Source organism: Felis catus, chromosome A1, assembly GCF_018350175.1.
Source record: "Felis catus isolate Fca126 chromosome A1, F.catus_Fca126_mat1.0, whole genome shotgun sequence".
Taxonomy (NCBI): Eukaryota; Metazoa; Chordata; class Mammalia; order Carnivora; family Felidae; genus Felis; species Felis catus.
Window position 1 is genome coordinate 179243115 of NC_058368.1, and position 21263 is coordinate 179264377.

Genomic DNA, 21263 nt, shown 5'->3' on the forward strand with positions numbered 1-21263 from the left:
GTGTGTGTATATATATATATATATATATATATATATATATATATATATACATTATATGTACCAGGGAATTAAGAATTTCTGAAGTTTCATTTTACTTCCTTTATCCCCTTTTGATAACAATGTGTTATCTATACAGAGTAAAAAAATAGGGGATCATTTATGGCAGTTTTAAGTTTCAAAATTATATTTTTCATATGCTTGAGACTTAAAATTTAAATCACGTACATGAATACAAAGATAAACATAGATGCTTTAAACACTGATAAAATCCAGTTACAATATAATATATATTTTTAAACTAAGTTTTCTATTTTTATAATATAGTGAAAAACTAAGTTCATTAAAAAGTACATAGGAAAATGTAATCGTTAATGATTTGTGCTCTTTCCAAATATGTGACTTAGAAGGTATGTGTTAATGACACTTAAAAAATCCATATACAATGCAACAAATAATTTATAATAACACTTTCCTTCAGTTATTAGTTTATTTACTGTCATTAATAGAAGTTCCATGAAGAGTCATCATTTAAGGAACTCTCCTGCTTAGAATCACAACCAAATTTTAAACATTTGGTCAGAGGAACATGAAAATGCCAGGTCTTGGCACAACAGGTAGAAAGAAATAACCTAAAAGGTTGTATACTTCCGATAAAGACAATCTTAACAAAGCTCCAAATCAACCTTTTGGGCAAGTGGTACCTTACTCTCATTAAAGTAAAGTCCTTACTGCTGAGGGCACTGGGTCTCTGGAGTTGATTTGGAGGACACGTATACAATAGGATGTGATTTCTTACAAGTTTCCTTTTCCAATTTGCTTGCAGTTTCTTTCCTTTCTTTAACTTCTGTTTGAAGCCTTGATTCAGCAGCTAACCTACAGGCATTAAAGCATCCACTCTGAATTCAAATATGGTTAAGAAAAATTACAGAAGAAACAATCTTCTCATATAATGGGCCTCTAATGAGACATAATTGTTTGTATGTATATGAGGAAAAATTATAGGTGACTCCAATACCATTAAGAAAACTAAGTAACTGCCTCTCTAAAAGAGACTTTTTACATCAACAGACTTAATATTTTAAATGTCCAAAGAAATATTTTTAACGCCGATAAAAGTCATGGCAAAGCCTACATTTAAGAATTAAAATATAATGGGATGTCTACTATAAGCACACCTAACAAAAAAAATTAAATGCTAGAGCACAACTTTAATGTTAACATGACCTACAAAAGGAAAACACAAGATAAAAATAACATGGAATACTGAAGTGCATGAACACATGGCAATTTGTCTCATAAAAGAAACACAAAACTTAAATTGAATTTTAACTAGCAGAATAATCATTTATGAAAAAACAGTGAAGATATATTTTAAAAGGTTTATAAAGATTTAATAGCAAGATTATCAGTTAAATTTATAAAGCATGCAATAGTGAAGTCCCCAGTAAACCCATATTTACTATTGTAATATTATCATAGTATTGTGTGTCTAAGTTAATCATGCAACGAACAAAAGGCTGGAAACATATTGAGTTAGCAGATGGACTCACACATACACAAAAACAAACGTTTTGTGGTATTTTATTTGTTTTTGTTTCACTAGCCAGACAAAATTCCAACGTGCTACTTAATTTGAGTCAAACAAGTAGCTAAATACATTTGCTTAAGTAATTTTTATCAAGCAAAAAAGAGCAGAAAAAGAAATGAAGACAACACAGATAGCAAGGTCTGCACTGATTAATTCTGGAACTGCACCTCCAGAAATATACAATGGTCAAGCACACTTACACAATGAATCACATATATACAAACATAACCTATTGACTTCATTTCAAAACTACTTGGAACTGTGTGTGTGTGTGTGTGTGTGTGTGAGACTTATAATTTATTTGAAGTTACTTTTTCTTTGAGAATATTAGGCTTTTACCTTATGAGACTTATAATGTTACTATATAAAAATTCAAGGAATGGAGTAATAAATTCTAGATGATCTGTGAACAATGCTGACCCCTGCAGTCAAAAATCCTCATATAACCTCTGACTCCCCCCAAACTTAACTACTGATAGCCTACTGTTGATTGGAAGCCTTACCCATAACATAAACAAGTGATTAACACATATTTTATATATGTATCATATGCTGCATTCTTAAAGTAAATCTACAGAAAGGAAAATGTTAAGAAAATCATAAGAAAAACACATTTACAATAATGTATGGTATATATATATATATAAAAAAAAAAAAATTCGCATGGAAGTGGACCTGCACAGATCAAACCCATGTTGCTCAGGGGTCAACAGTCCTTCTCTTAATAATAATAGCTGCTCACATTGTTGAGGTGCTTTCACTGTACAGTACCTTTAGTAGCACTGAAGACTTATTAAAAAAATCAGGCAAAACATACAAAACAGCCCTTTTACAAAGGTGGGCTATGTCTTACTATCTTAACTCAAATACACACTAGTAAAATGTCTTATTCTGTACCTTCCCATCAAAGACTCATGTAGCCCTAGTAGCACCTTAAAGATCTCCTTTTAATAAGTAGACAATCCAACCTGTTTTCACATCAATATGTTTAATTTTTAAAATGTCTAAAGATACTCATTTTAAATGCATCTATCATTCCATTGCATACAGACATCCTTCATCATCTTTTTATTACCTTCTCCATTCTCATTCCTTTTTTCCCTACTCTTGGTCCTGCTACACTTGCCCTGAGCTTGTATCTTATTCTATCCTAGCTTCAGTCACTGTTACCTACCTTTTCCTTTCACTCACTTTCTCTTACCTTCCAATCTCTATTATTTTAATTTGTTTTAAAGATAAGGCCCTTAAAATGTTAATTCCTACAGACACATGTCTGACACTTCCTCTTTGAGTCACAAACTCAAACATGCAGAAACTACAGGCTTTGAAGTTTTGATATAAAAATGAAAATGAATTACCTTTGATATTTAAAAATGTCAAAATCAAAGCTGTTTCTTGTAGACTTAGGATAAACAATTTCAAAAGCCATAAAAAAATTTCACCTAACAGTTTCTAGAAGGCTGAAATTTCTTAGACTACTAGAAAGCCCTTTTAGGACGTAAGTTAATTTTTCTTTCATGGTCACTCTTGAACTAGGGGAAAAATAACCAACTATACATTTCTTGAAACCAACAAAACATTCAGAGATGTACTAGACTGTGGTATTTCTGTTTCTTGAAATAGCAAAGTGTAACTCTCGAAAATAATTCCCTTATTCAGGAGTCCTTTCCCTTTGTAATCATTTTAGTTTTTCTTAAAGTTTTAAAAAAGTTGAAGGTAGGCAGATGAAATTGGGGAATTATACTACATGCAATACTAAGAAAATAGATAAAGAAACAGATAGCACAGTTCATGCAGCGATAGAGAAGAGATGGAGAGGTCTGCTGGTTGCCCTGAGGAAAATAGGACACTGACCTGGGAGAATCCGGGGTGTTTCCACTTCTTTCACTTAAGACTTCAGAGTCTGCTGAAACTCCTATAAGTTTTACACACTTCTTTTCCTTCCTTGGCTGAGTATCCATGGGCAGACTCTTATGAGGAGACAGAATGACTTCTGGTGTATTTACAGAAACTGTCTTTTCTATCTGCAAGTTGTTATTTTCTGAATTGCTGGGACAGCCCTGTGCCTCCTCTTTCTGAGGTGGTAATCTACAAACTTCTTCCTCTACTGCACTTTTGGCACATACACTGTGAGGGGTGGTTATATCCACAGGCAGGACCTCACGCCTCTTTTTGGCCACAGGCACTTCAATTTTCTCTGAGGATAAAAACATTAAAAGTATATTCAGTCAATAAGTCAAAACAAAGACACTGTAAACATAAAAAGATAGAACTAGTTATATTGGTTTTTCTTTTCCTTTTCTTCATTCTTTTAAAACCCACTTATCTCTTTATTGAAATATATTGTTTCTGTCTTTTATCCTTTCTTTTTCACAGACTTCACTAACTGTATCTTTTAAAGGTTATCTGGCTATAAATTTTCCTTGGGAACTCAAAAGATTTGGCTCTCAGAATTAACACTTATATGTTCTCTTCTGATATTGTGATAAAAGTTACACAGGGCTTTATAAGACTTCAGCATGGAGGTGAGGAAGGATGCAGTGGCTAAGAGTCAAGGAATCTAGATACAAATCCTCATAGTAGTACTCTGTAGCTGGGTGACCTGGAGGAAGTACTTAACCTCTCGAACTTTATTTTCTTTGTCTGTAAAATGGGGATTAAAAACACTTACTCCACTCAATATTGTGTGTTGTAATGACTACATGCAAAGAACAAGTCAAATTCTCTATGGCAATTTGTGCTTATTAGCCCCACCCACAAAGTATGTTCAAAATCTGAGTACTTCCACTGTGGATACCTCCCAAGTTCAAACCATAGTACGTCTCACTGCAGACTACAGCAATAGCCTTCTACCCCCACTGCCTAACATGACATCATTCCACCCCTTTGCAGGCATACTTACAGTCACTAAATTAATTGTTCTATCTTTTCCCTATCCTCATACCAATGTGTTTTTCATTTTCAAAATCAAAATTGTTAGTGAAGGTGGGAGAAACCATGGGTGGACATGGGGTTGGTGTCCCTGCTCTACACTGTTCTTTTTATATCATTATCTTCCCTTTCTCTTGCATCAGATAGATTCTCCCTGAATCAACTAGATTCACGATACTTTCCTGTTTGCAGTGTTCAGTTCAGCAGACCTTTGAAATTCATAATGTGTAATTTTTAAGTAGGAAAGCCTATTAGAATCAGCAAAGAGAAAAAGGATGAGAAGAGCAGACTTTTTAAACTATAAAAAAGCTTATTATTACTGACAACCTCCCCACTACTATTGAGAATGACATGAGTCATGAACAATAATGACAGTCTTAGGTATGTGAACAGCATAGGAGCAAAAACTGGCTGAAAATCTATAACCTAAAACATGTAACAACACTTTTTTTTTTTGCTTTAAGAACCATCACGTTATTAGGCTTTGTTTTATTTTTGGCCTTTTATTTTTTAATTTACAAACAGACAGTAAAACTACTCTTTTTTAGTATGTAAGATGCAAAGCCTATATATTAAGGCTATTTTCTACCTCAGTGATCAGACTTGCTAGTTGTCCTCTAATATCTGTCCCACTTGTCTTCCTCAATAATAGATCCCCCAAGAATATACTCAATAATATTGTAATAACTTTGCATGGTGACTTATCATGGGGGGGTATCATTTTATTATGTATAAATATTGAATCATTACGATATACCCCTGAAACTAATAAAATATTATATGTCTATTACACTTATAAAAAAAAAAAAAAAATCCCAAGATGTAGTTGGGAATATGACCCCTGAGAATCAAGATTGCCTTTCTCAGCTTTTCTTGTAGGGGAGTCATGTGACTCAATTCTACTCAAGGATTATACTGATGAACAATGCAAATGAAGCCTAGATCCTGACACTCTGACCAGTTCTGGAATGTCTCTTCCAGACTTTTGTAAGGGGAAGAATTAATACCTATCTTTTTTAAGTCTCCATTTTTAGGTTTTCTATAAATGGTATTAACTAATACAGAGCCCAAACATCAGTTGCCTCAACAAAATCAAACTCTTTGGTATTATGTAGGGTGTCCGCAATCTTAAATGGAAAAATCTCTAAGGTTTTCAAACCTTATCAAGGCTCTAATATACAGATATCCAACAGAATACCTATCATATTCATACATACCCAGTATCCAGTTCTCTTAGAATTTTCCTACATCTTTTGTAGGAGTAAATCTGTTTTATTAGATACAGGTACATAACCATAAATTAGTTTGTAATGGGATTTGCATAAAGCTGTAGTAAGAAAAAAACTTGATATGATTTCTCAGGGTGTCTCATAATTTAAAAGACAACATAAATGAGACATGCATACCTTCAGGTTCATACTTCAGTTTTAACTCATCTAATTTAGCTCTCAGTTTCATATTTTCACTTTGGGAGAGCTGGAGGCATCTTTCATTTGCAAAAAGTTTTCTTTCAATATCTAAAGCCCGTTGGCTCTCAAATAATGCTTTCATTCGCTGTATGGACAATTCACCTTTAGTGCTTTCATTTTCTTTGCTATATAAATACAAAAAGGAGAATCAAGGAATATTAAAATAACACACAATATACATACATGTTTTATACACACACACACACACACACACACAAGGTATATTGTTACTGCAAAATCTTTTACTATATACTTGAACTCTTAGACAAAAATACATTTTTGGGGGGTTTTAGATAAGAAAGAAACAATAAAATAAGCTTTAACAATAGCATTTTCAAACAAAAAAATGTCATGCATTCTTCAAAGGAAATGGACAAAGGGGCAAAGTATTATTTCCGCAGTAATGCATGTACAAATAACTTAACTTTCAAGTTTTAAATTAGGTGATATTAATCTTGAAAAATTTAGAGTATATATACATTTTCTGTATTAAAGTTCTTTTTCACTTACCAGTCTAAAAAACTAAACCCAAAGAAATCAAAATCTTTAATTATTCATTGAAAATATTTTTTCTTCAATAACCAGCACTAATTATATCTTCAATATATCTCATCTGCCACCAATATATTTTTGTTGCTTTTCTTTTCCGGAATTTCTTTTGGCAATGTGAAAACAAAAATTTGTAGTCACTAATACTACTTATTATAAGCAAGTCAAGAGTGTGTCCATCTTTCTAACCACCCAACACTTACTTTAAGTTGTCAAGCTTTATCTGAAGTAAATCTGTATAGTAAGTGTTATCTTCTGGAGTGTCAGAGTTGACGGACTGCCTAGATTCCGTACTTTCATATAAACTCTAAAGAAAACAACAATTCTTATTACTCAAAATGAATAGCATATTGGGTTAATACAGTTGTCCTTTGAATAACACAGGTTTGAGTGGTATAGGTCCACTCATATGTGAATTTTTCACAGTAGAGTACTGTAAATGTTATTTTTTCTTCCTGATAATTTAACAACACTTTATTTTCTCCAACTTACTTTATTATAAGAATATGGTGTATTATACATATAACATACTAAACATGTGTCAATCAACTGTTTATGTCATCAGTAAGGATTCCAATAAACAGTAAGCTACTAATACAGTTTTGGGGGAGTCAAAAATTATGCAGAGTTTTGACAACACAGGGGTGGGCATCCCTAACCCCTGTGTTGCTCAAGGGTCAACTGATATAAGATATTCAAACCAAATCTGGCTGCACTACTGAAGGAGTTACACATACTTTAAATTTCTCCAGGTTTCTGATTTCACCTAAGAGGTGTTTAATTTCACCGTTCTTCTGCTCCAGCATGGCAAGCAGCCGCTCCTGTTGCTCAAACTCAGTTTGAGATCCTTTCATTTGTAGCAATGTCGCAATTTGTAACTGGGGAAAAAAAAAAAAAAAATTTACAATCCCACCCCACCCCCCACAGAACTGAGTTGGGGAGAGGAAAATTCTAACAATAACATTTTTGGTATAATGCATATTTTGTACTATATTACCCCCTGAACTCAGTTTGGAAACAAAACTAGCTATGTCTAATTTAATAATCTAATAATTTGAAAATATTTATATCAATAAGTTTAGTTATAGATATAACTCTGAGTACTTATCTGAATACTTAGGAGTAATATCTGATAATAAAAATTATTTGTACTTCTGTGAAACATAAAATTGAAATGAATGGCTATGATCCAGAAGCATCACTTAACCAGTAAATAAACCTGCTCAAATGCTATAATGTTATACTTTACTCATCACATCCACTGTCATTAAGGGTCTGCTGGGGTTTTTCTAAAATTTTGATTAACTTCAATAGTATTAAGTGGGAGAAATTATGAAGCTACTTATATTTATAAAGGTGAGATTCACAAATGAAAAGGATAGAAAGCAAAGGTAAAAGTCACCCAAGGACACTGAGGGAATCTTCAATACAAATATAAAGAAATTTATTTAAGAGCAGCACCTAATTATGACTCCACCTAAACCTGGAGTTGCATACCAGCTGAAAGGAAATTAACTAGAATCTAAAATTACCATTCCTTTCTGCCTTCAGAAAATTTTGAAGTTCTAAAAAGTATCAGTTAGTTTAAATATAGTTTGAGGAAAGCAAACAATGATATTACGTTGCAGTTATGGTCACAAAGGCAGAAAGATGACTTCTAACATTTTTAAGGACCCATATTTTGTTCCACTTCAGACTAGAGTCTAGACACATTTAGCCTAATAAGATTCAGAATGCTACTTGTTGTCCCAATATCATGGGAACACTGGGAGATTAATAGTAACCCAACAAATATTGAAAGAAAACAAAAAGCAAATGTGAGAAAATTTACAAAAAGTGTCATTCCTGGATTGGGGAGAGCCTCAGTAAACCAGGCAGCACAATCAAAATCCTTAAAAACCACAGATCTTTATTAAGTCAGTACTTCCTTCTACGCCAAGCACCGTGTAAGCATTTTACTATACTTTTATTTAATTCCAGGACAATTTAAGAGGCAGGTTCTATCATATCTACTTCATAGATAAGGTGACTGATGTTCTGAAAAGTAAAAATACTTGTCTAAGGTCACATAGCTAACAATGGATAGAACTAGGATTAAATCCCAAGTTCATCTAACACCAAAGTTTAATTATGACTTTTCATATTTCTTTGTAAATCTCACCATCCTAAATAAAAGGCAGGAAACCCTTCGAGACTTCCAGTTACCAGTTAAGCAAAACAGTTTAAGGATCAGGATTCTAAAAGCTGGGTACAATACTACAATCTTTATAACTTCCACATGTTTTTCTGTTACTGCCTGTTTGACTAAAATGACCAAAAACCCCTTAAATCAAAACATGCTTGACTTGAGGAACTGCAAGAAAAGGAAATCTAAATCCCACTCTTTAATAAGCCTTTGCAGGAGAACTGAAGAATGGTGAGAGAGCTACCTTCCATTGAAGTAGGAACCTTAGGGCTGTGCTAAGAGATGCCAGGACAACAGCAGGAAATAAAAACTTTTCAAGTTCTTTTCCCTACTACACAAACATTTATACATTTCTGGCAAAGTTATTGAGCAACCATTAAAAAAAAAAATTAATGGATGCTAACTGTATTACTACTAAATATTTACTAAGGAATTAATTTTTTAAATAAAATACAATAGATCTTTTAGTCAATTTTAAAATGTAGATTTTTGGGGGTGCCTGGGTGGCTCAGTTGGTAGAGCGTCCAACTTCGGCTCAGGTCATGATCTCACGGTTCGTGAGTTCTAGCCCCGCGTTGGGCTCTGTGCTGACAGCTCAGAGCCTGGAGCCTGCTTTGGATTCTCCTTCTCTCTCTGCCCCTCCCCACGTGTGCTCCGTTTCTCTGTCTCTCAAAAATAAATAAATGTAAAAAAAAAAAAAAAAAAATTAAAAAAAATTTCAATTAAAAAAATAAAAATTTTTTTCTAAAATCATGCAGTTCTAGAAATAACTAAGTACATTCTTTGAATGAAAAGATGCTTTCTTTGATATATTTGTACATGTAATATGGATACAAAATAGGTTTAATAAGCCTCCAATTATGATAACTCGATACCTTCATTCTCTGCATCTGTTCTCTATTAAATGCATTTTGCTTCTTTAGTGACTGATACTTGACTTTCATACTGATGAACTGACGTTCCATTGCTGCCCTTCGATCTTCCACCTAGAAAATATTAACATGTGTAATTATTCTTGTATTAAGTGAAATGCCAATTTAATCAATGGAGTATTTGTTAAGTACCTCTGCAAACAAAGAGTTGCCTTTACTACTGGGGTCCAAGGCTTGCTGGAGGGCCTGGTCTAATTGCACCTGAAGATCTTGATTTGCTACACGAGCTTTCTAAATTTAAAAGAAAACAATTTAGCTGACAGGGGTTAAGTTAGCAAGGAAACAACTTACTATAAATCGGAAAAAATAATGTTACCGTAATCACAGTACCTCTAAGGCATTATAGTAAGAAACTGCTTCTTTCTCTCGCTCCTCTTTTTCTTCTTTAAGACGGTCTACCTGGCGCATTAAATTAGTACTAAGAAGTTCTAGTTGTTCTTGTCTATACTGTAATTCATTCACTTCTTCTTTGAGGGTAGTCTATTCAACAGGAATTGAAAAAGAGGAAATTCTCCTCAATAAATCTTTCATTTAGCAGCTGCTCAGTTTATCAGCTGTGGTTCAAAACTAAAACTAAAGAACTAGTCAAAGGTTGTAAGGTGCATCATAAAATAATAAAATTATATTTTTCAGCAGGGAACAAAATGAAAAGGTATCTTTCTCTCCTGTGAAGTTAAGACTTTAATTTTTAATTAACCTCAGCCTACAATAAAAAAAAAAAATCTACATTCATATGCATATCAATTTCCATGAAACCAACATTTATATAGGGTTTTTAGACACAAACTAGGATCAGTTAATGACTCTAAATTCTTCCAGAGCTTTCATTAATTGGAAGGTAGTCTGCTTTACATAATCACATAATTTAAAGCTTTACTATGCATGAAGTAATCCACCTAAAAACTCTCTAAAATATTTTTTAATTAGTTACATCAAAATTAAGCCAAAAAGTATTTCAGCCTTAAAATTATAACAAAAACATGTAACAAAAATACGCAAGAAAAAAAAAAACTCTAAGAACATACATGCCATAAATATTACCTTCATACTTTCCATTTCAGTCAGCTCAATTTGAAGAGCCAGCATCTCTGAAGACATACTTTCGTGTACACGCTCAGACATTATTCTCATTTCCTCTGATTTACATGAAAGGAGTTCCTTCTGATGATCTACTTTGTGCTTCAGCTGCTTTTCACTAAGCCTAGCTTCGTCTAATTCTGCTTTTAGTTTTTCTAACTAAAGTAAAAAAAAAAAAATGAAATCTTAAAAAATCAAAAGGTAATTGAAGGTCATCTGAATATATAGTTGCAGTACAAATTATTCTGGTAACTGCAGTATAACTATTTTGGAAGACAGTCAAGCTGAACAAAACAAATTACATTTTCATATAGTTCTAAATCTTGGAAAACTGAAAATATATAGTTTAAAGGGAACAAACTTATAGCAGAAGGATGAATTTTTAAGGGAAAGCCTAGATTTAGCCTATTTCATTCCTCCTATGTAAAACTGGTAAATGATTCTATCAACCATTCCTGGGTTACTGTGAGGCTCTCAACTGAGATCAGGTGGATAAAACATATAACACAATGCCTAGTATTCACTACACAATTTCTGTTACCAACAAAAAACTTTTGCTTGACGTCCAGGGTTACAATTATCATCTATATTGAATTATCTTCAATTGGGTATCAACTTTCTTAGATTATATCCTGATATTTTCTATTTAAAATATAAGAGCCTTTTGACTTACTTTCCCTTTCCTATTTTCATAATGTGAAAAAAAAAAAAAATTTTAGATGAATGATCTATGTTGGAACGACTGACTGACCCAAATTTACTACATGATGAGACGATTAGGGTTTCCTATTTGGCCAAGGCTAGGCATCTTTTAATAGTGATATGCTCTGTCTTACAAATATACAAATAGTCCATATTAGTAATCAAAGTAAGTCTGGACTTGGCCACTTTGGCTATTGTGTGAAGAGTGAATGTTATGAGTAGCAACAATGGAGGCAGGCTACCTGGATAGAAGGTTACAATAGTAGTCTGGAGGAGAGATGATGGTGATCTGGATTAGAATGGTAGCAGCACACATGGATGTTTTATAGATTAGGTTCTTAGAACTTGTTGATGGATTATATGTGAGAAAGAAGTGGAAAATTTCAGATAAAATGTGAAAATTTTGGCACAAGTGACTTGAGAACATCCGTTAAGACTGAAAATACTTTTTGACTAATTTAGTCTTTGCTCCACCAAAAAGCCATCTCTTATATAGGTGGCTTTGCCTCAGGCTCTGAGTATTTCCTACATTACTCTTTTACTCTTTTTTGTTTACATAATGAAAGCCACTGCTAAAATGAAAATAACGTGACGAGGAGTGGGGGAAGAAGAACGCATCATTATCAGTCATTGGTGTCTCAACTTAGATTAGTTTCAGACAAGGTGGATTACTGTTTGCCCGAATGAATGTAAGATGATTCTATTACCATGAAAGCATATTTTGATAGTCATGTTTTTCTGACAACATTTTAGGAAAAAATATAACCAGCTCAAATATATAATTTCAATGACATCATTACTTAAAATAAGAAAATATAAAAAGAGAGTCAGTTTAAAGAAATTAATTAACAGTACAGGTGGTACAGACACATAGAAATCTTGAAGGATGCTACACGAAACAATGAAAATTAGAAAACAGGCTTCTGAGAAAATAGGCAAAAAGTCAGGAGAGGTTTTGTAGAGAGGGGTCTGGGAAGTAGGGACTCTATACAAAGAGGAGCCATGATAAAGGTTCTGGATTCCTTAGAAGTAACCTGAAGGCACTGGATAGTTGGGGGTACCAGAAAAGAATGGACAATTTGTATTTATGCATCAAATGAAGCCAGTATAACATGTCATTAGACTAAGAACAGCAACATGGACTTTAGAATCAGACAGCTTCAGTTCAAATCTCAACTGATTTCTGTGGTTTTGTCCAATTTACTCACTCTGTTTAAACACTGATTTTCTCATCTGTTAAATGGAGACAATCATGGTATCCTCCTTAAGGAGTTGTTGTAGGAGGCAGATCATATGTTATCAGTTAACCTTCAATAAACAAACTAGAAAGTATCAATTCTAATGTATGTTATTTTACAATAAATAAACTACGGGTTTCTTCTGTAGAATTACAAAGCAGATCACTAGTTGCAGTGAAAACTAGGAGACCAGTCTTTCTAAAACGGGACTGCCATACTATGCACTTTAAACAAGGTCATGGTGGTTAGTAAACTAAAACTCCATTCAAATACCCAGTTAATAAAATTAAATAATTGTATTCAATTAGTACAATGTTATTAATACAAGTCCCTCAGGTAAACTTGTTTCTCAGTGTTCCCACTCCCAACATTATGATGATGGAACCCTTGATCTCAGCTATTATGAATAGACAATATCAAGAAAATCATCATCACTTAACATTTACAGATTGGTAATTCCATAAGCATGAAATATTTTTGTTTTGACATACATAGAAATCCAAACCTTAGTTTTTAGTTCATTTACTTCCTGTCCGTGGCTTCTGCTTAGTTGTTCTTTTAATTGCTCCAGATGTGTTTTCTGTTGTTGTTTAACAGCTTCGCATTCAGAGCTCAAACTTTCTAACATTCGACTCTTAAGCTCAACTTCTCTCTGAAGAGTATATTTTTCTTGTTCATAATTCTGAAAACAGATTCAATTATAATCCAATTACGTAAAACTAACTTAAAGCCATCATATATAAGCACTTCTCACCTTGAACTGTTTCATTCCTACTTCACCTATTTGCTGCTTTCTACCTAACCAGCACATGTTAGATATGGAGTAACTTTGTAGCTAATCAGTCCTAAGAAAACCCAGAGGCTTTCAACCCATGGTACTCATGTGGTAATTGCTTCTATGCCCTGTTAAGGAAAAAAAAGGTGTTCATGGAATGTCAACATGTCAAGTAATCTCTGCTAGGGAAAACAAATACAAAAATAAAAACAAAACAAAACAAAACATTTTACAGCACTTCAGCTTTCCTAGTGAGAATTACTTGGTTTCATAATGATATGCTCTACTTATGACTCTGAAAATAAAATAGTGGACTAGGTAAAAAATGAAATACTAAATTAGACCTTTCAGAATGTAGTCATCTGAGAAATGTTCACAAGTGACTTCTCAAATGAATATAGTGCAGAGATAAAAGGAGGATTTAAGAGGGCTTTTGCTTCTGACAGGGAAGTTTAAAGATTAAAAAAAGCATTAGTTCAAACTCCTTAAATAAGCTGTTAAAAATAAGAGAAAATTAAATAAGAGAAAAATAAGCAAGTTATTTTTACTTGCTGTACTTAAATACTGAGATCAAAGTTTAACCATATTACTGAGCACTTACTACATAAAACGGAAAACAGATTAATTCATTCTTTCAATAAATGTGTGCCAGACACTACAGATACAGCGGTGAACAAGACAAACAACATTCCTTCTCTCATGGAGCTTAAAATCTGATTTAATTAGCTGGATCAGTGAGTGATGGCAACTTTACAAAACAGTCAGGGAAGGTCTCTCAAGCTGAGGTAACATTAAACAGAAATGTAAAGGTTGAGGACTCAATCCAAGGGTTGGGACAGGGAATGAGCAATGCAGATGAAGGCAACAGCTCATGTAAAGCCTGTAAGGCAGGATTAGTATACCTAAGAACAAGGAAAAATAGTTAAAGATGAGGTCAAAAGTAGTTAAAGATGAGTAAAGTAGTTGCCATGGGTCAGATCACATACAAATCTGCAAACCCCGGTAAGGAGTTGAGATTTTGTTGTAAATATAATCGGAAGTCATAGGTGGGCGTGTGTGCGTGTTTAATGTTTATTTTTGAGAGAGAGTGCACACAGGAGCAGGGGCAGAGATAGAGGGAGAGAGAGAATCCCAAACAGGCTCCATGACACACTGTCAGTGCAGAGCCCAACGCAGGACTTGATCACTTGATCCCACAAACCATGAGATTATGACCTGAGCCGAAATCAAGAGTCAGATGCTCAACCAACTGAGCCACCCAGGTGCCCCCATAGGAGTGATTTTAGCAGGCCTGTAACATGATCTTTTGTTTCTCTTTCAATGGCCACTTGGCTGCTGTGTGAAGAATGAACGGTATGAAAGGCAATGAGGGAAGCAGGCAACCTGGTTAAAAGGCTACTGTAGTCTAGGGGACAGATGATGGTGGTCTGGATCAGAATGGCAGTAACATAGATGGATGGTCAAGTTCTTAGATCTTCCTAATGGATTAAACATGAGAAAGAAAGGACACAAAGATATTGAATAAAACCCCTAGAAATTTGGCTTAAATTATTTACGTTTACTAAGTAAGCTAAATTGCAAGAGAATGTTTTGTTAGCAGGCAGAGAATCAATGATTCTGTTTGTTATATTTGAGATGTCTATTAGTAGGCAATGGAATATACAAATCTAGACTTTAAGGGTAAAGTAAGGACCTGGTATAGTGTCACAGGACATTTAGGTATTATCTAAAGCTATGAAACAAGTGAGGTCACCAAGGAAGACTGCAGACAAAATAAACTCTAAAATCCAGTATGTGCTAAAGAGAACAATAACTTTTCAAATTCAGAACACACAGGGTCAGAAAGAATATTAGGAATTCGTTTACTTCAGTTCCTTTTATTAGAGATGGGGGTGAGTAGGAACTAGAACTAAAATCTTCAAAAAGGAATCAAACTAATATTAATAATTTCTAGACAATACAAATCTTCAATAGCTAAGCACACCCTTATAAACAGAAGAGTCCAGGGTCCTACCTCAGTCATGGTCATCATTTCATTACGACATTTATCCAACTGATTCTGCAACTCATTTTGGCTCTCTACTAGTTGTAAACCATATTGTGCAGCTTTTAGTCGCTCTTCTTCAACCTCTTTGAGCTTGCATCGAAGATCTGCAATTATATCTGCCTCCATGATTTTTTTTTTTTTTTTGCTTCTGGTCTACTGTAAACAGAGGAAATGTAAGTATTTAAGCTTAAACAAAATACTCCATACAGTAACAATAATAAAAAAAAATAGATATATCTTTTCCCCTAATACTACTGACATACAGAAAAACATAGCATCAAAGATATTATTCCTGACTTTTAAATGGTCAAATTTGCTTGTTCTAAAAGAAAGGTCTGTTAATTCCATTACCTGATTTGAGACCAAATCACAGAGGAAAACAAAAACAAAACCTGAACACACTTGTTTCTAAGAAATGCAGGGAACTGTTCAGTTGTGTGCTAAGCTTCTTAAATACTAAGGTTGGATGGGTCTCATTCATCACTAGACAGGTAATCAAGTTAAGAGAACAATGAAAGAAATCAAGAAACTTTATAGTAACATGACTGCTAACTTAAAATGTAAGAAGGCAGCTTTGAATAAGGTTTGTAAGGCAAAGACTCTCAGGTCCACAATTTTTTGAAACAGTGTTAACTTCTTGAACACATTAAATATGCTTTATTGACAGCATGCTCCTAGTATTTTCCTAGTTATTCATAAGAAGACATGCAAAACAGAATCATGTTCAGAGTAACTAAAGAACATTTCTCTCATTCTAGATTTCTAATCAATGACTGAAACATTGTATATAGAAACATTCCACTGTAACTGGACCTTACTCATGATCCTTTCCAAATTGGTCCCAGTCTCTCAGGCCAGATTTAAACTCAGCTTTGCATTCAAAGAGCAACAGGCTATTAATAAGGTGTTTCCCCACTCTCCAGTCAATGTAGTCATTCATTCACCAAATATTTTTTTTTTTTTAATGTTTTATTTTTGAGAGAGAGACAGAGACAGAGTATGAGCAGGGGAGGGGCTCAGAGAGAGGGAGACACAGAATCCAAATCGGGCTCCAGGCTTTGAGCTGTCAGCACAGAGCCCAACACGGAGCTTGAACCCACAAACCGTGAGATCATGACCTGAGCCGAGGTTGAACGCTTAACCAACTGAGCCACTGAGGCGCCCCCAACAATATTTCTTAAAGCCTATGTGCTGAGCTCCATTCTGGGCATTTCAGATCCATCAGCATCCAAATGGACCAAAAAGCACTCTTCTTTCATGAAACTTAACTTCCAGTGGGAGAAGATAAACAAAAGTAGTATAATAATTAAATGCATTAAAGTGGAAATAAAATTAAAAAAAAGAACAGGATAAGGGAACTTAGAAGAGGTAGGAGTATTGTTAGTAGGATGAAATCTAAAATAAGCATTGGGGGAAAAGTCCTCAAGGGACTTAGGAGCAAAGCCTTGCAGAAGGTAAGAGAATTAGCCATGTACCTTTTTCCAGAAAGATAAAGGAATAGAGGTAGAAGGGTAGCATTAAAGTGGAAGGAAACCCAAAGAATGAACAAGAAAGAATTTAGATCAGAGGAGAGAATAGGCTAATTGGGCTATTGTGAGGACTTTGGCTTCTACTATGGGTGAAAGTGAGATTCATTACAAAGTCTGGAGTAGAGATCTGATACATTTAAAAGGATCATTTTGGCTGCTATGTTGAATAGTTTGGAGGGGAGCAAGTGACAGATCAAGTGAGATGATTGCTCACATGAGAGTGGTTATATAAGGAGTACGGAGAAATGGTCAAATTCTGCATGAAGCTTGGACATAAACCCAACATGATTTTTTAACAATTAAATGTGGGGTGTATAAAAAAGAGAAAAGTCAAAAATATCTCCAAGGCTGGCCTGAGCAACAAGTGGGGCAGATTTGCCATCAGTTGAAGCCACAAAAATTGTGAGCAAAAATTGTTTTAAAAAAAAAATCAGGGGCTTGAGGTGTCTGGGTGGTGCGTCATGATCTCAGTTTGTGAGTTCGAGCCTTTCATCGGGCTCTGTGTGACAGAGCCTGCTTAGGAGTGTCTCTCTCTGCCTCTCTCTCTCTCTCTCTCTCTCTCTCTCTCTCCTTCCCTCTCTCAAAATAAATAAACTTAAAAAAAAAATCAGGGGCTTATGTTTTGGACATCATATATGTCAAGTAACCAGTTGGCTATACTAGTAGAAGGATCTGGGCTGGTAATATAAACCTAGGAGTTATTAACATAAATCCTTGAGCCTTGGTATCTCCAGAGTACGAGCATAATTAAACAGAAGAGGACCAAGGTTTGAGGCATTAAGAGGTGGAAAGAAGAAGTAAAGTGTACTTAGGCATGACCAATGAGGTAGGAGGAAAACCAAGAGCATGTGTTATCCTGGAAGCCAACTGAAATGGGTTGGAGAGGATGGTGGGAAAATAGGAAAACAAGTAGTTTTGCTGCAAAGGAGACTACTAGATAAACAGGGCAGTAGCTGAAAGGGGAATAGGTTTGTCTTTTAAAAACACAAACAAAAAAAAATTAAGAAAAAATAACAGCATGTGTATATGTCATGGGATAGATTCAGGAGAAAAGAAAAACTGATACTAGAGAGGTCATGGCAAACTGCTAGAGAGATGAAAAGACAACGAGGTCTAATGTACAGGGACTGATTTCAGAAAGGAGCATGAATATTTCATCTAAAGAAAGGGAAAGCAAAGTATATGGGTACAGACACTGATTAGGTAGATTAGTGGTGGGAGTCTGCATAAGTGCTCTTCTAACTGCTCCAATTTATCAGTGAATCAGGAAGCAAGGTCATTAAGAATGAAGATGAAATGGGAGATATATGATTTTAGAAGACAGAGGGAAATAAAAGGTATCCTACGTTATCCAGGGCTGGCAGTTACTGCTCTAAAATAGAAGACCTTTCCATGGGTGCCTGGATGGCTCGGTCGGTAGAGTGTCTGATTCTTGATTTCAGCTCAGATCATGATCTCATGCTTCATGGGTTCGAGCTCCACATTGGGCTTCACCAGCTCCATGTGCTGTCAGCTTGGGACCTGCTTGGGATTCTCAACCCCTCTATACCCTTCCCCTGCTCACTTGCAGACACTCCCTCTCTCTCTCACACAAAATAAACAAACCTTAAAAATAAAATATAAGACCTTTCCAAAGCCTGGTGATGGGGCTAGGCACTAATTATTGCATTGTTAGTAATAATATATACTCCGTGAAGATCTACTATTTGCCAGACAGAGTGCTTCAAATGAATTATCTCATTTAACGGACATAAGTTAAATATTATTATAATCGACATTTACCAAAAAAAAAAAAGGGGGGGGGGAACTAACCCCAAGACATCCTGGCCAACAATATCAAGGAAGCCAAAAAACTAGCTCTCATTCATTCAAAGACTTGCTAGAATTCTTATTGTGTGTCAGATACTATGCTATTACTGAGGACACAATCATGACCCCAAAACTAGACAATACCCCTGCCTTCTTGAATGTAACAATCTGTTAGTGGAAAGGCATTAAATCAAATAAATGAACTGTAAAGATTTATAAGTGTGGTAAGTGCAAGAGGGAGAGATGTATCAGGCTGTAACATGGAGGTGCTGTCCTCAGTTGGGAAGTGGGGTGGGGACAGAGCAGGGTTAAGTATGGGCAAAAAAGATTTCGCTGAGGAAGTAACTTTCCAGCAAAGGTCTAACGGATGAATAAGAGTTAACCTATAAATCTGCAAAGAAGTAGCCAGGGTTGAATAACTACAGCTAACAGGTGCCAGACATCGTACTTGGTGCTTTGCATATGGTATCTAATTCTCTCAACAACTCCGTGAAGTATAAGGTATTTCCCCCATTCACACATGTGCAAACGGAGGCACAGAAAGGCTTAGTAACTTGGCCGGGGTAATCAGTATGTGGCTGAGATGGGAACGAGGGTCCAGCTCCGAAGCCTGGTGCTCCTAACCACATTTTAACCTCTCAGAAACATAACAAAGCATTCAGGAGGCAGGGAGCTCAGGGATTCAGGCTGCCTTAGCTCTTACTCCACTTCCACAACTCACTGGCAGCATGAACTTGGGCAGTTTAAGGTCTTCTTTGCTCATCCATAAAGTAAAGACAGTAATATCGACCTAACAGGGTTTTTGAGAATATTACACCAGCTAAGGGATGAAAAGCAATTAGAACCTGACACGCAGCTGTCTGCGGCTGCGCTGTCCAACGGAAATAGAATGCGAGCTACATCTGCGATTTTTAATTTTCTAGGAGCCAGGTTAAAAAAAGTAAATACGGTGAAATTCATGTTAGTAATATTTTATTCAGCCCAATACATCCAAAAACACTATCATTTCAACATGTAATCTTTATAAAAATTATCAACGGGCCATTCCTCCTTTTGTGTAGTCTTCGAAATTCAGCCTGCATCTTCCATTTTACAGCACTTCTCAATTCAGACTGCCACTAGTGGCTAGCGGCTACCGTACTGGACCGAGCGGACCCGGTGTTTGTTATCACCCGGAGGCCCAGGCAAGCGACCCCGTCTTCCGTACAGAGCCAGAACACCCGGAGGTGGCCACCGGCCCAACGGAAGATTGAGACCGGCTCGGAACCTGGTTGAGAAGAACTCCGGGTTCCGCTGAAGAAGTTGTTCCTGCTAAAGGCCTCCGCCTTGACCCGGACCCCAAGTTTCCCTAGGCCCTGCTTTCCCCCACTCCCCAGAAAGCACTCCCCTTTGCCGCTCCCACAGCTCCTCTCCACACGCACCTCCCTCCAGGACCCTTGCCCCTACCTCTCTCCTCACCCTTTTCCCCCGCTGCTGCAGCCAGCCGCTCGAGACAAGGGCTCACGGCGCCCAGGTTCGCGATGGCAACCCCACTTCACGACCAGAGTAGTCTACACATTCATTCAGCTAGTTCTCAGGTAAGCGCCAGGGCTTTTTGAATGCTGTTCCCGCGAGAACCCACAGGTATCGCGAGATGTTCCCCCCAAGCCGCGCGTTAAGGAAACACTGGCAGGAACCTCCAATTGAGCTCCCCGCTCCGCCTACTGCGACTGCGCACACGCACGTGGCCAGACTGGGGCTTTGCGCAGGCGCAGACGTAGTTCTTTAGCTGATCGGCTTTACTCAGAGTTGTTCTGCGTGTTTTCCGGCGTCCACTTTGAATTGCCATATTGTTTGTTTATTCACCATTACCTTCGGGAGAGACAGTGTCACTAAAAGGCGAGACAGTGGGAAAATCTGTGGTGTGCAGAAGCCTCCTGCTTCCTACCGCAGACTGGCCGGCTTGCGCTCCGAGGGCCATGCCCTCACATATCTCCCCAGGGTTCCAGGAGTCTGAATCAGTGTGACAGTGCCTAAACTCATCAAAGGACAGAAGCACAGTTACTGTTATAGAACAGGATGACAGGTATCATTATAATGGCATTGACATTTTTCAGTACAGTGTTAAATTCTATGCGGATTATATCAGTTAAGTCCACAAACAGCCTTAGGAGGTAGGTAGTACCCTCTTTTTTTACTAAAGAAAACAGCCCCAAGAAGAAAGGTATATTGGTCAAATGGAAGAGCTAGAATTTGAACTAATGCAGTCTGCTGCTAGAGGCCAAGCTCTTGCGTATGTGTTTAAATAACGAATTTATGTTTTGTAAGCCTGATGTCTATTCATAATTCAAAAATTTAAGCAATCAGAACTAACAATAGCCAGAATATACTGAGCAATTCTGAGTCCTAGTAATTGTTCTAAAGGTCATGTGCTTTGAGATCATCTTTCTTGC

The 21263-nt window shown here is 36.0% G+C and overlaps 1 protein-coding gene and 1 long non-coding RNA gene across 7 annotated transcripts in view; one reads left to right on the forward strand and one right to left on the reverse strand.

The window, feature by feature from the left end:
• Positions 1–468: 468 nt before the first annotated feature.
• Positions 469–20474, reverse strand: SPDL1 (spindle apparatus coiled-coil protein 1). Of its 3 annotated transcripts, XM_023259759.2 has the most exons (12): positions 20278–20469; positions 15461–15649; positions 13177–13353; positions 10696–10890; positions 9985–10134; positions 9787–9885; positions 9598–9708; positions 7275–7415; positions 6741–6844; positions 5926–6113; positions 3443–3785; positions 469–873 (listed from the first exon to the last, which is right to left on the reverse strand). In XM_023259759.2, the coding sequence occupies exons 2-12, from the start codon at positions 15617–15619 to the stop codon at positions 726–728; spliced, it is 1815 nt and encodes a 604-aa protein (XP_023115527.1). In that variant the 5' UTR covers positions 15620–15649; positions 20278–20469; the 3' UTR covers positions 469–725. The 3 variants fall into 3 exon arrangements, with proteins under 3 accessions (XP_023115527.1, XP_023115522.1, XP_023115518.1); XM_023259754.2 differs by lacking the exon at positions 469–873 and having other exon boundaries at positions 1566–3785; positions 20290–20474; XM_023259750.2 differs by lacking the exon at positions 469–873 and having other exon boundaries at positions 1566–3785; positions 20278–20474.
• LOC109503059 overlaps positions 20421–21263 on the forward strand; it is a 237481-nt gene continuing 236638 nt past the window's right edge. For 2 of the 4 annotated variants that reach the window (XR_006584272.1, XR_006584270.1), the window contains exon 1: positions 20421–20896. This is a non-coding gene — a long non-coding RNA (uncharacterized LOC109503059). The remainder of the gene's footprint in view (positions 20897–21263) is intronic. The other 2 variants (XR_002161945.3, XR_006584273.1) reach the window with 1 other exon arrangement.